General features: G+C 34.8%; 2 protein-coding genes across 2 annotated transcripts; one reads left to right on the top strand and one right to left on the bottom strand.

Moving 5' to 3' along the window:
* The first annotated feature begins 1,560 nt into the window (after positions 1–1,560).
* Positions 1,561–5,091, top strand: LOC136203233 (uncharacterized). Its single transcript, XM_065994336.1, has 5 exons — positions 1,561–1,775; positions 1,914–2,511; positions 3,521–3,927; positions 4,316–4,408; positions 4,561–5,091. Exons 1-5 carry the CDS (start codon positions 1,645–1,647, stop codon positions 4,781–4,783), a joined length of 1,452 nt encoding a protein of 483 aa, XP_065850408.1. The 5' UTR covers positions 1,561–1,644; the 3' UTR covers positions 4,784–5,091.
* An 8,586-nt stretch (positions 5,092–13,677) lies between these two features.
* On the bottom strand, positions 13,678–16,552 carry LOC136202181 (uncharacterized). The gene is made up of 9 exons (XM_065992681.1): positions 16,384–16,552; positions 16,241–16,298; positions 16,044–16,152; positions 15,814–15,958; positions 15,671–15,722; positions 15,440–15,586; positions 15,243–15,354; positions 14,643–14,769; positions 13,678–14,449 (listed from the first exon to the last, which is right to left on the bottom strand). The coding sequence occupies exons 1-9, from the start codon at positions 16,446–16,448 to the stop codon at positions 13,993–13,995; spliced, it is 1,272 nt and encodes a 423-aa protein (XP_065848753.1). The 5' UTR covers positions 16,449–16,552; the 3' UTR covers positions 13,678–13,992.
* Between the last annotated feature and the right edge of the window lie 234 nt (positions 16,553–16,786).

Here is a 16,786-nt window from a genome sequence, read left to right as displayed (position 1 = left end):
CACCATTAACCCAAGAAATAAACAATGAAGATCACGATTGAGGGAGATTGAGCAAGAGGCACCATAATCTAGGTACTGAATATAAATGGAAACCATAAACCATACAAAACTCACAAGTCAGAGAAGCAAAACATAGGAACCCAGAATAAAGAGGGAGCCGAAGTGACTGAAGGTATCTAACGGAGAACTTATGAGAAACTATCCTTTAGAATGAAGATTGAATCTAAATTCAACTCGATAACGTCATCTACAAAGTCAAAAATTGTATAAGAAACTATCCATTTATTTGGATGACAATGTTAAGATTGAATCTAGATTGAACTCGATAACATCATCCTTCTTCTACATGTATTGTTTACTTCCTTTACCCTGTATCTATGCGGTCAACAGTCAACTGTTCATACCTTTTTAAAGGCTAATGTCTAAAGACAAATGCTTTTTTGTGTTTCCCCTCGGTTCCAAACTTGAAGGAGTTGCCAAACTTTGAAGCAATGACAGTATCATCAGCTGTATTTAATCATAGAGAATACCATAAATTTAATAAGCAAAAACAAAATTTTAACTACTTAGGTTTCCATTTATGAGAATGAAGCACAACCCAAATAAAGAAGAAGAAAATGAAGGGTGTCAGTTATGTAAAGTACATAATTTACCAGTAGACTTGCCTCTTCTTCTTTGATGCCCATTCTTCGTCTTGCTTCATGATGCTCTCTCTTCATTCCTTTCGATTTGTTAGGCAGTTCCATCTCTCCAATCTAAATGCAACACATCAATTACACTAAGAGTTGAGCAGGTTATGGAGTGAACAATCAAATTTATAACCAGCAATAGGGACTTTTCTCAAAATCTATATAATTTTTTTTTATATTCCAATTCACATAATAGAGTTCATCAAGATGAACAACCAAATCCATAATTTGGTTATTTGAAAGTAGAGGAATCAACTGAGAGATTGAAGAAGAGAAAATGAGAATCTGAAAAACAAAGTGAGTATGGTTAGAAACTGTTCAATAATTTACCTCTTGAGATGAGGATAGTTAACGCTGAATGATGAAATCCTAATTGAATACCCAAAGAAAGAGATTTGAGATGGAATCCTTTAATTGATGGAAAGACTAACAGTTGCAGATCAGGGATTCAACAAACTGATGGAAACACAAACTGCGAAAATTAGGGATTCAACAAATCTCTTCTCTATGGATTCACGTCCAAAAGGAAGAAAAGTAATATATTTAAAAATTCAAAAAAACCTAAAAATGACACATCATCGAACACTCTCTTTCATGCTGCCACATTATTTTGTAAAGTCTCTAATATCTTAAAAAGTGTTTTTTTTTTCTTCCACCTTTTAAATATATAATAGATTTTTTTTTTGAAATGAATATATAATAGATAGATAATAGATAATAGATAGATTTACTTGATTCAAAAAAAAAATAGATAGATTTACTTAATTTTATACCTTAACCTAAATCTACAATTCTTTGGCGGTTAAATTTCACCATTTATAGCCGCACGGATGTATTTCCCTCCTAAAACTACTTTTCCCGCCCATTTATCATCACTTGAAAACGATTCTCAAAATCCAATTCCGCTGCTTCTCTTCATCGGTTTCCTTTCTTCTGCAATTTCCGCTGGGCTTCAATGGCGCCCAAAAAGCTATCAGAATATGAGAGGAAAAGGCTCGAAAACATTCGCCGGAATGACGAAGTAATGGCCGCCCTCAAAATCTGCTCCAAAGTCTCTCAACTATCTGCCGCTATTAAGCCCCAAAGGTCCCTCTCTCTCTATTTCTCTTGTTCTATCTTCCGAATGCTTCGAATTAGGTTTTATCAAAAATTCCATTTATATTATAACATTTAATATTGCTTTGCTGATACGTAGAAGTATTGGTGTATGTGCTTAAATGACAGAGTTGAATTAACCAAGTCCTTTAAAGTCGGTCCAGAAAAGAGGAAACCCAAACTGGACTCAACAAATCTTATTAGGCGATCGCTACGTACGCAAGGCATGCCGCCTGATTTAACAGATTCAGATGTCGAGACTCCTCCTCCTAATCAATTTCATAAGTTTACGGGTCCGATTAGTATGAGCGATGCCTATACTGGAACTCATTCTGATCGTCCACTTATAGACACAATTTTATCTCTTCAAAGGAAACCCCTGGGTGAATTTGTTCTTCCAATTAAAAAGGAGATTGATATAAAAGATGGGGTTTTGTCCTTTGACTGTGGAATTGAGATAGTGAAAAAGGAAATGGAAATTTGTATGGACTTGCAGTCCATGAAATTGAAACCTGAGAATATTGCTAGACTTATGCCAGGAAGAATAACGGTAGTTAAATTTTTGCCCTGTAATGATGTTAGAATGATTGCAGCGGGGAATGAGACTGGTAATGTTGCATTTTGGAAATTGGGCAGTTTGGGTGGGGATGGAGATGGCATATATTTGTATCGTCCGCACACTGCTCCCATTTCAGGGATTTTGTTTCAGCAATCTTGTTTGTCTAAGGTACATTTGATTTCAAATTTCATGCTAAATGCTTTTTACTTGTCCTTCCAGGAATTTAGAAATGTAATCTTTCACAATCTTATAGACTATGATGTACAATTAAATGTAAAGATGTTAGATTTGATTCAAAGTTAATTAGTTGATTGGATTAATATGTAATTTTTTTATTACCAATTGAATAAAGGAAATAGAAAGCAAATGAATATATAATTTTTTTTTTTATTTTATTATTTCCACCATTCATTCATTTATTTCTATCTAAAAACTCAACACTCTTTTACATGGTATTGGAAATTGGAATGTACTATTCCATTACTGGACAGCTTTTAGTTCCATTTCACGCTGTTGTAGGTTTTCTTGTAATGAGTCAGACATGGCTACAATATGTATATTCTTGCATTATGGGAATGGTAGTTATTTGCTAACTATTTATTTGTGGTGTATGAATTATTTAAATCATCCCATCTTCGTTGATACTGTTAGATATCCCACATCTTAATTAGGTAGCCATATGGCGCCTTAAATAGACTAGGAATACTGTTTGCGGTGAGTTAAGCTCATATTTACATGGTATTAGAGTCTTGTATTTAATGTCGGGTTACCCATAAATATTTGTTTCACCCTTCAAATGATTAGGGCGTAAAGGGTGTATTAAATATCCCACATATATGTGAGATAATCCCTTTGAAATACTTTACGGTGAGTCAGCCTTTGTTTACATGGTATGAGAGCCTTTATTTGAGAACTATATGATATGAATCCTTATATATATTACGTGAAGCAATCCTCCTTAGCCCTCAAAGAAGATACTTTTTGGGGGGTAGGTTAGGCCTTTAGTAATCTAAATCATAAGTTATCTAACTTTGGAGATTCATGTTCCACTTCATAATTGGCAATTAATAACCATCTGTTTGTCCGATTGATTGATATTGCTCGGGCAATTTAGTTCTAATTGCAATTGATATCTAAGTGCAGATCTTTACTAGCAGCAATTGATATCTAAGTGCAGATCTTTACTAGCAGCAATGATGGCTTTGTTCGTATGATGAATGCGGAGAAGGAAGTATTTGATCAGATATACTCAAGTGATAATGCTATACTTTCTCTCTCCCAACGGCCAAATGACATGAATGGCTTGTATTTTGGTGAGGGTCGTGGAGGATTAAGAATATTGGATGAGAGGACAGGAAGGATTTCTTCGCAATGGATGATGCATGAAGACAGAATCAACTCCATAGATTTCAATTCACAGAATCCAAATGTTATGGCGACTGCTTCAAGCGATGGGACTGCTTGCCTCTGGGACTTAAGAAGTGTAAATGCAGAGAAACCCAACAGTTTGAAGATAGTAAAACATAATAGGGCTGTGCACTCTGCTTGCTTCTCACCCTCAGGAAGCTTCCTTGCAACAACAAGGTAAATTGTGCTTTCAGAAATGTTATATCTCATATAGATTAGCATTATTTTCTGGGTAAATAATTAAATGGTATCATGAATTTAAAGTTACTAATAAAGGTCTCAACTAAGCATCTCATTAAATGGGTGTTATAGTGATGTTCAAACTATTTCTTTTTTGAGAATATGAGGACTTACTACTAGTTTATTCGGTGAATCATATAGCCTTGTTCTTTTATGCTGTAACTTGAGTATTTAGCTTCTGCTATTAATCACAGATATCAAAATTTCAAATTTTGTCTATGCCATCAGCTGCAGGCCATGAGAAGTTGTATGTAGGTTTCAATATAAAATTTGTACATGCCTGGGGTCTATTCATCATCTTATCATTATTAATATCATTTTACAGTGCTGATGACACAGTGGGTATATTTAATTGTGCTGATTTTGAGGACAATTCTTTGATATACCATGGCAGAGGGGTTTCTTCTATCAGTTTCAGGTATGGTTTATTTATTTTCTTGTTACAATCTGATATGTTTGATAATAAAGATAAACAAACCGTATTGAACATTACTAAAATTACAAGGAAGGGTATTATATTATGGTGAGTCTGAAAGTGACAGAGATTGTTTTTGAATGGGATGGATGCAGATGTATATGGGGTTGGGATGACACGTATATGTACATGGGGAATACGAAAAGAGGAGTAGATGTGATCTCTCGGTTACAAGGAAGAGCAATATTAACACTTGAAAGTCCGTACATGTCAGCTATTCCATGCAGATATGATATACATCCTTACAATATCGGAATGCTAGCAGGAGCAACCGCTGGTGGCCAGGTTTACATGTGGACAGGACATCAATATACCTAGCCAGGAATTACCTCAATTTCTGATATAAGGAACTGATAAACAACCGCGTAGCCCATTGATAGGAAGGGGTGAGTTGTATAGGACAATGGTATTTTTGGCATATGTCATTAGTATATAGGTGACTGTTACAGACAGGGAAATGGAGAATATTGTTTGGGTTTTTTTTTTTGGCTGCTTAAGGATCTACTTAGTAAGGAGACCTTGTGGAGGTTGAGCCTAATCTCCCATTTATCCTTTTCTTTGCTTATTTCTTATCTATCTAATTGAAATGTCTCCCTTTTTTAGAAGGGACTTGTTGTTTTTATTGTTTTCGGGAAGTACATATTTTTACTCTTAACATTTAATATAAAATAATGTAATTTTAAATAATTTTTTTTGAAATTAATTTGTATCTAACAAATTTAAATATTAACATTTTAGCATGTTGTATGTAACTATGTTATAAATATAATAAATATCACGAATCCTATAAACAAATGGTCCAAGGCTAAATGGTTGCAAATTCTCTAAGAGGTCTAATCCTCTACAAGCTCAAGAGCTTTTACACTGACTAATCACCATTGCCTACTAGGGGCATTAAGGTGATACCACTTTTTACACACATTTTCTACGAGGGAAACCAGGTTGCGGATTCCTTAGCTTGCTTCGGAAGATTTAGCAACGCGGCTAATTGGTGGGATTCAACTCCGGACTTTTTAATGGGCTAGCTAGAGACAATGTGATTGGCCAGGTAACCTATCGGTTTACTTAGCTTTTCTTTAATGTTTTATTTTATGTTCCTTTGTTATGTTTTGAATTTTTCTTATTAATAATATTGGGTGGATTCGTGCTTATTAGGGGATGCCGACCTAGTCGGGATGTCTGAAACGCACTTGTCTGCCTCCTCACTCTTAATTAAAAAAAAAGGTGATACCACTTTTTAGGACTCATTATAAAAAAATGTTTTTCTTTCTCATTTGAAGAAAGATTCTAGATTTTTTTTATAATATTCCTTGACACTTATATTGATTTTCATGTCAACTTTTAAATACCAGTTCAGTGATTGAGCCATTTGAACCAGATCTAACATTTGATGTGGTGATCGTGGATATCTACTTAAACGACATTCAAGCCTATTCTCTCACTCTACCGATCGAGCAACCTTTTTGCAAAAGGTCATTGCCCCATATGATGGCGATGCGGGCTTAGAGTTGTCGACATGGCTCTAGCAAGCATCCTAAAAGTGGTCCCGGCTTTGATGGCTTCTCGCCAACCCTCTGATGATACTGAAACCAACAACCATGAATATGTTCTTCGGCCTCAACAAACAGAGCCCACTGTGAATTGCACAATCGTTCTACAAAAGCTACAAGAATCCCACAACGAATTGAGGGGGGCTCAATTATAGCTGCAGTACAACAACCACCTGATATAGTAATACCTCACTAGAGAGCAATCCACACATCGACCAGGCAAGGCAATAATCCTTTTCATGGGCCTAACCACAATGTTCACAGTGAACAAGTCAAGGTCAACAACAAATTTAACCTCAAAGGAAGCTCCTAATAGCCGAGCTTTTGAGGATTGTAACATAGCAAGTGAGCCCGCAAGGTCAACGACAAATGAATCCTGGGAAGTTTTGTCCCAGAGGTTCCTTGACAAAATAGTTAGAAGGCATGGTAGACCATCAAACATCTTCCCATTCTCCTTTGGCCTAAAGGGTGATAAACATAAGATTTCCCTCGCATTAGAATACACCTAGGCTACCCCTACTACACCGGGCTAGAAGACCCTAATAAGCATTGTGCTACATTCACGAGTATCATGAACATGTATACTCATGACGATGTTGTCATGTGCAAGATATTTCCTACAACCTCGATAGGAATATCGCAGGAGTGGTACATGGAACTACCAGTGGGGTCAATCAACATTTTCAGGCACTTGAAAAACCTATTTGTAGCCCGTTTGTTAGAACGGTAAAGGCCAGAAGAATTAGCACTTATTTGTATGATATCCGTTAAAGGAGCATTGAGTTTTTGCATGACTACTTAACAAGTTTACACAAGATGGCCTCCTTTGTAAAAACTATAAACTTGGTAGTCGTCACCGATGCCTGAGCAAAGACACCAATGATTAGGGGAGAGCAGAATCGAACCGAAAATCCAAAGATCGAAAAAACCGGACTGAAAAAATTGGACCAAACTGAATCGAATTATATTTTGGTTCGGTTTGGTCCTAATTTTTAAGCTAGTTTGGTTTTTGGTTCGGTTCGGTTCGGTTTGGTCCGGTCCAAAACCAAACAAAACCAAACCGAAATACAATATGTACTACTTTTAGTTTTAAGGTTCTAAATTAATCAACTAATTATATATAGAAAAGAAAAAACAATTAAATATATTTTTTTTCTCTCAACTAATTATATATACAAAAGAAAAACTAATTATATGATTATTGTCTTTATATAATTGTTTAGTTAGTCAAGACACAAGTAGTTGTAGGTCTCTAGTATTTTGTTTGGTCCAAACATGAACCAAACCGCACCAGACCGAAATAATTTGGTTCAGTCCAGACCAAACTGAATTATAATTTGGTTTGGTCCTAAAAAATAGAGGTAATTTGGTTCGATCCAATTCGGTTTGATTCGGTTTTTAGACCAAACCGGACCATGCTCACCCCTACCAATGATGAAAGATGACATGAGAGTGCTCTTGAACTACAGAATCACCTCTTAGCATGCATGATTATGGACGGAGACACGATTAGTTATATATCAGGGTTTTCACTTATAAAATGCTTTCTAAACTTAATGCTTGAATGTTCATAATGCAATGAGACTTGGTTATGTAATATTCTTAGAATCGTTGGAAAAAGGTAGACTAGACCTTAGTGATATAAGAAGGAAGAGACCTGAACCATTACACTTCACAACATTCTTGTTGAATATGGATAAAATATGTACTGACCACCTGTTCTGAGTATGTGATAGACTTGTTATTTTTATTTATGTATTTTATTTACTATTTTTAGAATAAAATCTCACTAAACCAACTTCAAATATAATTTGTACACTCGAACATCTATTTAAGGTAATATTTCACATAGTTTCCATCTCAATCCTTGTGGAATTTTTGTTTGTTGTAAGCAACTTGCTTACTGTATGTGCTATATATGACCTTGCCAGAGTGAGATATATAAAGTTACCAATAAGTTTCCTATATATTATAGCATCTTCCAAGTCATTTCCTTAAGCGGAGCATATCTATGTTTATACCTCCGGTAATAGGCTTGAATTATACCAAACTTCTTCAAAAGATCCTTAATATACTTGTGCTGACACAAGAAGAGTCCTTCCTTCGTGGGCTCAACTTCAAGACTGAGAAACAATTTAACTCTCCCAATGATTTCATTTGGAAACGTACTAGTTGGCTTTAACTTGATTAATGTCAGTAACATCATCACATGTGATGATATATCATCTATATAAATTAATATTACAAATAACCTCTCACCTTAGACCTTCACGAACAAACTGGAATGAGGAACTCTTTTATCTTCCCGTACCATGCTCTTGGTATTTGCTTTAATCCATAAAGTGGCTTCTCCAGCTTGCATACATAACTTGGTTGAGCCTTTTTCTCAAAACCTTGAGGTTGGTCTATATATATATATATATATATATATATATATATATATATATATATATATATATATATATATATATATATGTCGATCCAATTCACCATGTAAAAAAGCATTCTTCATATCTATCTGCCACAACTTCCAATCTTTACAAGCTGCCAGCTCTAGTAGCACACACACTGTGGTGATCTTAGCAATTGGACTAAATGTCTTGTCATAGTCTAGATCATAATTCTATGAGAATCTTTGAGCCACTAATCGAGCTTTGTATCTTTCAATTGATCCATCAGGATGCTTCTTTACTTTACAGACCCAAACTTCACATCTTTGGGTTTGTGAAGCAAATCCCAGGTCTCATTCTGCTTCAAGGCATCTATTTCTTTTCCATAACCTTTCTCCACTCCTTGCTTAAGGATGCTTATTCACACATCATAGGCTCCTCTATTGCATCTTCTTCGATCAATGCCATATTAGTGCACTTAGGATTTGGTCTCTATTTTTGTGGTGACCTTTGTACCGACGATTGTTATTCTTCTAATTTTTTATCATTGTCAATAATTTCCCCGAGCTGACTTGGTTCACTTTTTCAGCTGTTTGATGATGTACTCATGTACACCATAGAGTCTTTTTAGTGACTTGATCCCAATGCTTTCTTCTACTAGTTCCACCTCTTAAGTGGGTTCTCTAGTCACCTTATCCCTTTGAAGTCTTTCTTATAATTTCTACTCAATTTGTTTGAATGAGGTAGAAAAAATCTCATGAGCAGGCCACCAGGATGAAGCTTCATCAAATACCAAATTTCTTAAAGTATAGCAATTCCATGTTGTTGGATCATAACCCTCCCACTTCTTGATTGCCATAATCCAGGAATATGCATCTTCTTGCTTTCTTATCAAATTTGTTGCGCAAATTCAGGAACGAAATCATAATATATGTAGCCAAAAACTCGAAAATGACTTATAGTGTGTTTGATCTTCCATTGGTTTTGGAAGGGTGAAATAAATCCCACTGTGCTTGTGACAGTCTATTGATAACATCTGTAGTTGTCTTTATACACTCTGCCCAAAATCGAGGTGGGACATTCTTCGTATGTAACATGCTTCTACATATCTCACCAATATGTATGTTCTTCCTTTATACTACTTCATTTTGCTGTGGGAGTATTAGGGCAAGTCAGTTGTCGTTGAATATTATTCTCTTGCAAATATCTTAAGAACTTGTGTAAAGTATACTCTCCTACATTATCAGTACGAAGGCATTCAATCTTTCAATCAAGTTCCTTCTCGATATTCTCTTTAAAATCTTGGAGCTTGCTAAATGCTTTTGTTTATTTTTCATAAAGTACACTTATACGTGCCTTGAGAATGCATCAATAAAAGTTATCATATGTTTATGACCACTAACTGATGGCTGCTCCACACGACCAAACACCTCAGACTGCACCAACTCGAATGGCTCATTTGCTCTATACTGGGAATCTTCATATGGAAGTTGGTGTGCTTTTCCAAATTGGTATCCATCGCATACTACGCTTCTTAAACATGAAGTTGTGGAATTCCCTTAAGCATGGACTTTTTCATCATCACCTCCAACTTATGGTAGCTTATGTGTCCAAGTGTGCATGTCATAGATCATTTGTCTCATTCTTTCTAACCTTGTCTACATAGGCTACTTATGCTGACATTACGTAATAAACTCACATTTTTGTTCCTCCACAAACGATGCGCTCGCCAGCTTTAAACTTCGGTAGACATTCACATCGTTTGGAACAAATACTACATAATTTACTGAGGATTTTATCTGCGACGCTAATATTGAGTTCTTCGTCATCCTAAGTACATGAAATACATTCTCTAGTTGCACTTTTTTAGAGTTGTATCAAGACACAACCATCGCCTTGCCAAAATGTGTAAATGGTAGTTTTTAGTTGTTTGCAGTGATGACAAGTCGCTCCCCTTTATACTCTGTCATGGTCGACAATTTTTTCTTGTCTCTAGTCATATGATTAGAGCATCCAAAGTCCACTACTCAATCATCATTGTAATTAATAAATTTATTACTTGCAGCGGTAAGTGCATGCTCTTGTTTGCATCTTCTTTGGAGGGTGTATGGTTGAATCGCATGTCACTGGTTCTATAATGGCACATGAAATCTGGTTGCAAGATCGACATATCTTGAAATTTTTAGGATCGAACTTTGAATTTTTTTACATAAAGTATTAATTTTAGTAAAATATTCATTCATCGTCACATCTTGTTGCGAGATCCACAACAACCCATTCTCAAGTTGTTAAAACTTGGCATCCTTTGTTCTTGCAAATAATATTGCAACTTGCAAGAATGCCTCGTGCTTCTTTATGGGTTTTGGCGTCCTTGATATGTTGTAGCAAATCATCCTCCACTAAGATCGATAAAGGATACATTGTTTTACCGGCTTAAAGCACTATTTAGCCCCTAATTTATCTAAAATTTTATTATTTGGCCTATGGCCTATTATTTGATTACATTTGGCCCATTATCTATCCCAATTGGCGAAAATCCAATTTGTATTCAAACTTAACCGAATCGTTATCTCATTGATAAGTAACGATATTTTGACACTTGAACTTATATATTAAAGATGGCAATGGGTACTGTACTCGCGGGTACCCAGTACCTGTTATAACTTTTTTATATATTAAAGAAGATTATTATTTTTTAGACGTAAGATGTGAGATTTGAACCCAAACCTTTTGTTCTTCAACCATTGAGTGATACCACTAAGTTACTTTATTCTTATTGATTAAGGTTCAATTTGTTCAATTTTTAGATGGATGATTTATTAAATTTATACTTTGTTAAATTCGTAATATTTTTTATTAATTCTTAACGGGTAAAGGTACCCGCGGGTACCCGTGAATTAAATGGAAAGGGTATGGGATGCAAAAAGTATACCCGTTAGGGTAATGAGACAGGTACGGGTAATTAAAAAATAAAAGGGTAAGGGTTTGGGATTGGGATTGGCACTATCCACGGGTACCCTACCCGTTGCCATCCCTAGTCAGGAGCCAAATGTGATCAAATAATAGGTCAGAGGTCAAATGACAAAATTTTGGATAAGTTAGGGGCCAAATAATGCTTTAAACCTTGTTTTACCACATTTGACCTTCCGTTTTTAAGGTCATTTTGTTTTATCAGAGATGTTGTGTCATTGCCTCTAGCGACCTCCCATAAATCTTGACCGCGCATATATAATTGTATACGAGTACTCAAAATATTATTATTATTATTATTAAGTTTTTCAAGAGTATTTGCCATGGTAGACATATGAGCTATGATGACTTGGTTATCTCATTAATAAGGGATAAGGTACCAAAATAGGCCTAAGGTTTTTGGGGAAGTACCAATTTAGGCTCAACGTTTAAAATAGCACCAATATAGACTTAACGTTTACAACATAATATCAATTTAGGCTTAACATTTACAATATAGTATCAATTTAGGCCTCACGTACAAAATAGCACCAATATAGGCTTAACGTTTACAAAATAATATGAATTTAAGCTTAACATTTACAAAATATATCCAATTTAAGCTAAACGTCATAATTAAATTAATCATATTATATTCTTTCCCTATTAACTTTATATGTTATCTTTTTATTTAGTTTCATATTCTTATTTATTATAATACGTCATAATTAAATTAATTAATATTGATACATGCCAATGTTTAAAATACTGTGGATGTTCAATTATTTTTAGTTTTTATATATATATGAGCAATGAAATTTAGTAGTCATGGAATCATTTATGAAAAACGAATATAAGATTTTAATGGGCAAAAATACTAATTAATTGTATTATAATAAATAAGAAAATAGAACTAAATAAAAAGATAACATATAAAGTTAATAGGAAAAGAATATAATATGATTAATTTAATTATGACGTTTAACTTAAATTGTATATATTTTGTAAAACGTTAAGCTTAAATTCGTATTCTTTTGTAAACGGTAAGCCTATATTAGTGTTATTTTGTACGTGAGACCTAAATTGATGCTATATTGTAAACGTTAAGTCTAAATTGATATTATGTTGTAAAAGTTAAGCTTATATTGGTGCTATTTTGAACGTTGAGCCTAAATTGATACTTCCCCAAAAACCTTAGGCCTATTTTAATACCTTATCACTTTAATCAACCAAGTAATAAGTTTAGTACCAGACTAATAGTTTTTACAGTCTCAGATTATGGGTTAGTAATACCTCGTACCACCACGATCGATCTCGAATCGTAAACTTCTTAGCACTCGATGACCGTATGCCCGCACTCGTCTATCGATTCTTGACCGTATGCCCGCACACTCGTCTATCGATTCTTGACCGTCTGTTCTGATACTGCCTGTTGAGTAACTGAATGACGAAATTGAGTCAAATATATTTTATTAATGTATACTGAAAACTTTTATATAAGAATTTAATTACTATTCGCTCACCAAATTAATGCACTAATTGATAGCTCAATTGCTGCTCATACAGCTCTGCAAGGCATGTAGCCTATTTATACTGTCACAAATTACAAAAAGTAAGCTTATCTACATGTATCTAACTAATACCTCTTAAATACTCTAACTGAATATTTTAAGTTAGTGGTGATTAATTTAAGGGTAAAGTTGAAATAAAATCTTCGTGGTTTCACTAATTTTCAGATAAAGGACTATGGTTTACTTTTTGTCAAAACGATTATTGAGGTTTCACACTTTTAATAATGAAAATTTTCAAAAATTAAAGTTGTTCAATGCCATATTTTCTATGGAACTACATTTTCGATTTTAGAAAATCATCTTTTTTGGAACTTTCTCTCTCTAAACATTAACTTTCTCTCTCTTTACCAAATATCATCTAAATAATCTCGAAATAAAAAAGTTGAAGAATTAAAGTTGTTTAGAATATTAGTAGTTTTTAAAATATGTCATTTTTGAAGTCATCAAGGGTGATTTTAATAGTATCAATCGAAAAAGTCCTTATTTTGCTAAATTTAAAAACATCAGTAAACCACAGTCCTTTATCTGAAAATTAGTGAAACCACGGAGGTTTTATTTGAACTTTACCCTTAATTTAATAGTATCCACATGTTAATTGATTGACCATTGGAGCAGTCAATGACTGGTGAATATTTGATTAGTCATTAACTAAGTGAATATTACCATTTCTTTATGAATTCTTTGATAGGCTAACCTATAATTATATTTCTCCATGTGTAAACCATAATATGTAGCAGAAAGTGGGTCTTAATTGCATATGTTAAAAGCAGGATGAACAATACAGTGCATTTTACTTGAAATAGGTTCAGACATTAAGGGTCCGTTTGTTTTATCTGCTGTTTGCTGTTACGGTTTGATGTTTGCTGTTTTGAAAAGGCTGCTGTTCCAAAAAGCAGGGATTCCCTGCTTTTATAAAAAGCTACTTTTCGGCTACAAAAGGCAAACAGGAGGTGTCTAACCAAACACCTTAAACTCTCCTTTTCAAAGTGAAAAGGCAAACAGGAGGTTGAAAAACAGCTACCAAACACCCCCTAAAAATTGTTCATCAAAACATGAAGCAGTTTCAACTAGCGATTCACATTCTTCCAACAGGTAAATTCTGCAGGTAATAAGTGCTCGTTACAGGTAAGCACAGCCTGTGCCATCAAATTCCCAAGAAAAGCATGGTATAATAAACCTCTGGAGCCAAGTCCGGCAAATAACCAGTATTCAGTAGCACATTTTTTACCAACAAAATCATTAACACACCCCAGAAGTGGAAGTGATCCATGTGTTGTTAGTGGTGGCATTGCCCTCAAACCTGCCCTTGCACCACCAAAAACCCAATCCTTTATTCCTGGGTAGAAAGCAGACACCTTTGGTATAAGTTCTTCAAGGGCTTTTGAAGCTTCATCTTCAGGAACATTTGGACAACAGTTTCTTGATTTCCATTCCCACGTTGAACCCATATATAAACTGCGCTTCCCCTGGACAGAAAGCCATGCATCTGCAAGTATCGAAGGGGCATAGTCTTGATACTCTTCCCTGAAAAAAGTTCCAAATTACGAGTTTGGCAAAAGATATAAACAATGTAGTTGTCCCCTCTCCCACACCAACTAGAAACAGAAGAATACCGATTCCTTGTAAAACTTAATATCACCATTTGAAACTAGTCATATAGTGCTCAAATCCTGCTTATAAATCCTCTGATTTAATAGTACAAAATGCAAGGTCTAACCTTATATCGTAAGGTAGCTGCATATGTGCAATCACACCTCTACAAGTCCTCAAAGGAAGTTTCCCAGAAAGCTCATGTATCATATCTGCTTTGGCTCCTAAGCATATTACCACTGCGTCATAGTTCTCTATGGAAAAGTGCAAACAGACAAGAAAAATCATGACACGAAAAAACACAAACAAAACAAAAGGAGTGATTTTTAGCAAGCTCAGAAGATAAAAGCCAACCAAACCTGTCAAATTTACATATTTGCATAATTGCCTGAACCTTGTATAATATTTATTCATTTTACATTCTGGACACTTCCAGGAGATGAAAAAAAAAAAACCATGTTGATAAGACACAGATCTTCCTTCATCTTGGAGGAATTTGTTCAACTAAATACATTTAACTCTTTCTGCTGTGGAACTAATAATTCAGATAATATGCTAATCCTCAAACATCAATTTTGAAGCCAATTTGGCAGATTCCAAGATTTTCAAACTTGTTTGCACTAATTTTTTGGCCTCTAAACATAAAAACAAGGTCAATCACATGCGACGCGGTAAATAAAATCTAGAATGCAAAAAAACCCTCCAGTTTTAAGAAGCATGCTGTTACCTTCTAATTCAGAAAGAGTTTGAACAGATTTCTTATGCAAATATAGCTCCTTTTGACCTGGTTCAGAAGAGGATAACTCTTTCACTAGATTTTCACAAGCCAAGAAGAGAGCCTGGCCAAACAAATGAAGATTAAATGAAACACTACAGACTGAAAAATGAAGTAGGAATACAAATTCAATAAATTCATATCCAGACCTGAAGATATCTTAGAGGATGGACATTTACAGCTTCAGGCATGTAAAAAGCCGAGTTGAAAGGTAGACATATATTCGGGACAAGTCTCTGGGCAGAGTGGTTATCAATGGTTTCTATTCTGCAACTCGGGTTGCAATTCTGAGCGTTCTAGTTGCAGAAGATAGATCATAGAGATATAGCTCAAAATTCATATAAACAGGATCAACTGAGGAGGTCAAAGGGATTAATTACATCATACAAAACATTCAAATTCTTCATGCTTGTTGCTGGCCTCAAGATGCCCCTGAAGTTGACAAAAAGCCATGAGAAATAAACAATAACTATTCCACAAAAAGCAACTTATATTCCCTACAGTGAAAGGAAAAAAAACAAACCTTCTCCTAACTATGAAACCATCAACATCTTGACCTAATTCTCCAAGTTCGAAGCTTGATTCGTTGGAGATAGCAGCCCTTTCAGCAATACTTAAAAGCGTCAAAGACTCGTTCCAACACTCAGCACCTTTCCAGAGAAGCTTAACTGCCCAATGTTCAGCTTATTTAATATCATTAAAAGGAAAAACACATAAGAGAAGGGTTAGCATAAGTTAGTAGGTGAAGATAACCTTTAGGAGAATAAGGGTGAAGTAGGCCCCCAGAAACTCCAGAGGCACCTCCCCCAATTCCGACTTCATCATATATGTCAATCTTGAGATTCAATTGCTTAGGACTAAGCTGCAGTTTTGTAGTATGAAAATGTTAACACAAAAGACATACACAAGAATACTGAATTTAGAAGCAGAAAAAGGAGAGGGAAAGAGACCTTCAATAAATGCCAAGCGACAGAGAGACCAGCAAAACCAGCGCCGAGCACGGCGTATCTGCATTGTAGATAATACAAAATTGACATATGTAGAAATATCATATGAATACGAAGCGAATATAGCTATATCCGATGAAAATTACCTGAGGGGACGTGAGGCGAGAGAAGAACAACACTGAACGGAAGAAGAATTAGATGAAATTATCATTTTACAGAGACACGGATGCTGCCTTTTAGTAGCCAGAAGATGAAACACTGAATGGAAGAAGAAGAAGAAGAAATTAACAATCAATAGGTACACTGATGTGGCAAATTTAATAAAAAATTATTCTATTAGTTGTGGTTGGAAAATATCTTCTTTAAGGGGCTGTTTTCCAACCAGTTAATTTTTTATAATACTCATTGCGGTGTTATAGGCCCTCATCAATTGTTGACAGCCTGTCAACTACTCTCTCCATTCTTAAATAAGTGTCGTTTTAGAGTTTTTTACACAAATTAAAAAATATAATTAATATGCATTTAAATTAATAAATTGACATAGATTAA

The sequence above is a fragment of the Euphorbia lathyris genome, chromosome 8 (assembly GCF_963576675.1).
Source record: "Euphorbia lathyris chromosome 8, ddEupLath1.1, whole genome shotgun sequence".
NCBI classification, from domain to species: domain Eukaryota; kingdom Viridiplantae; phylum Streptophyta; class Magnoliopsida; order Malpighiales; family Euphorbiaceae; genus Euphorbia; species Euphorbia lathyris.
This window is presented reverse-complemented; position numbering and strand designations above follow the sequence as displayed.

Bases quoted from the DNA above. Each gene is read 5' to 3' on its own strand.
- LOC136203233 (XM_065994336.1), top strand. From the start codon at position 1,645: ATGGCGCCCAAAAAGCTATCAGAATATGAGAGGAAAAGGCTCGAAAAC. The intron at 3,928-4,315 runs GTAAATTGTGCT...ATCATTTTACAG, and splicing joins AGCTTCCTTGCAACAACAAG to TGCTGATGACACAGTGGGTA. The intron at 4,409-4,560 runs GTATGGTTTATT...GGATGGATGCAG, and splicing joins GTTTCTTCTATCAGTTTCAG to ATGTATATGGGGTTGGGATG.
- LOC136202181 (XM_065992681.1), bottom strand. From the start codon at position 16,448: ATGATAATTTCATCTAATTCTTCTTCCGTTCAGTGTTGTTCTTCTCTC. The intron at 16,153-16,240 runs GTCTCTTTCCCT...ACAAAACTGCAG, and splicing joins TCGCTTGGCATTTATTGAAG to CTTAGTCCTAAGCAATTGAA. The intron at 14,450-14,642 runs GTTAGACCTTGC...AACTTTTTTCAG, and splicing joins CAGCTACCTTACGATATAAG to GGAAGAGTATCAAGACTATG.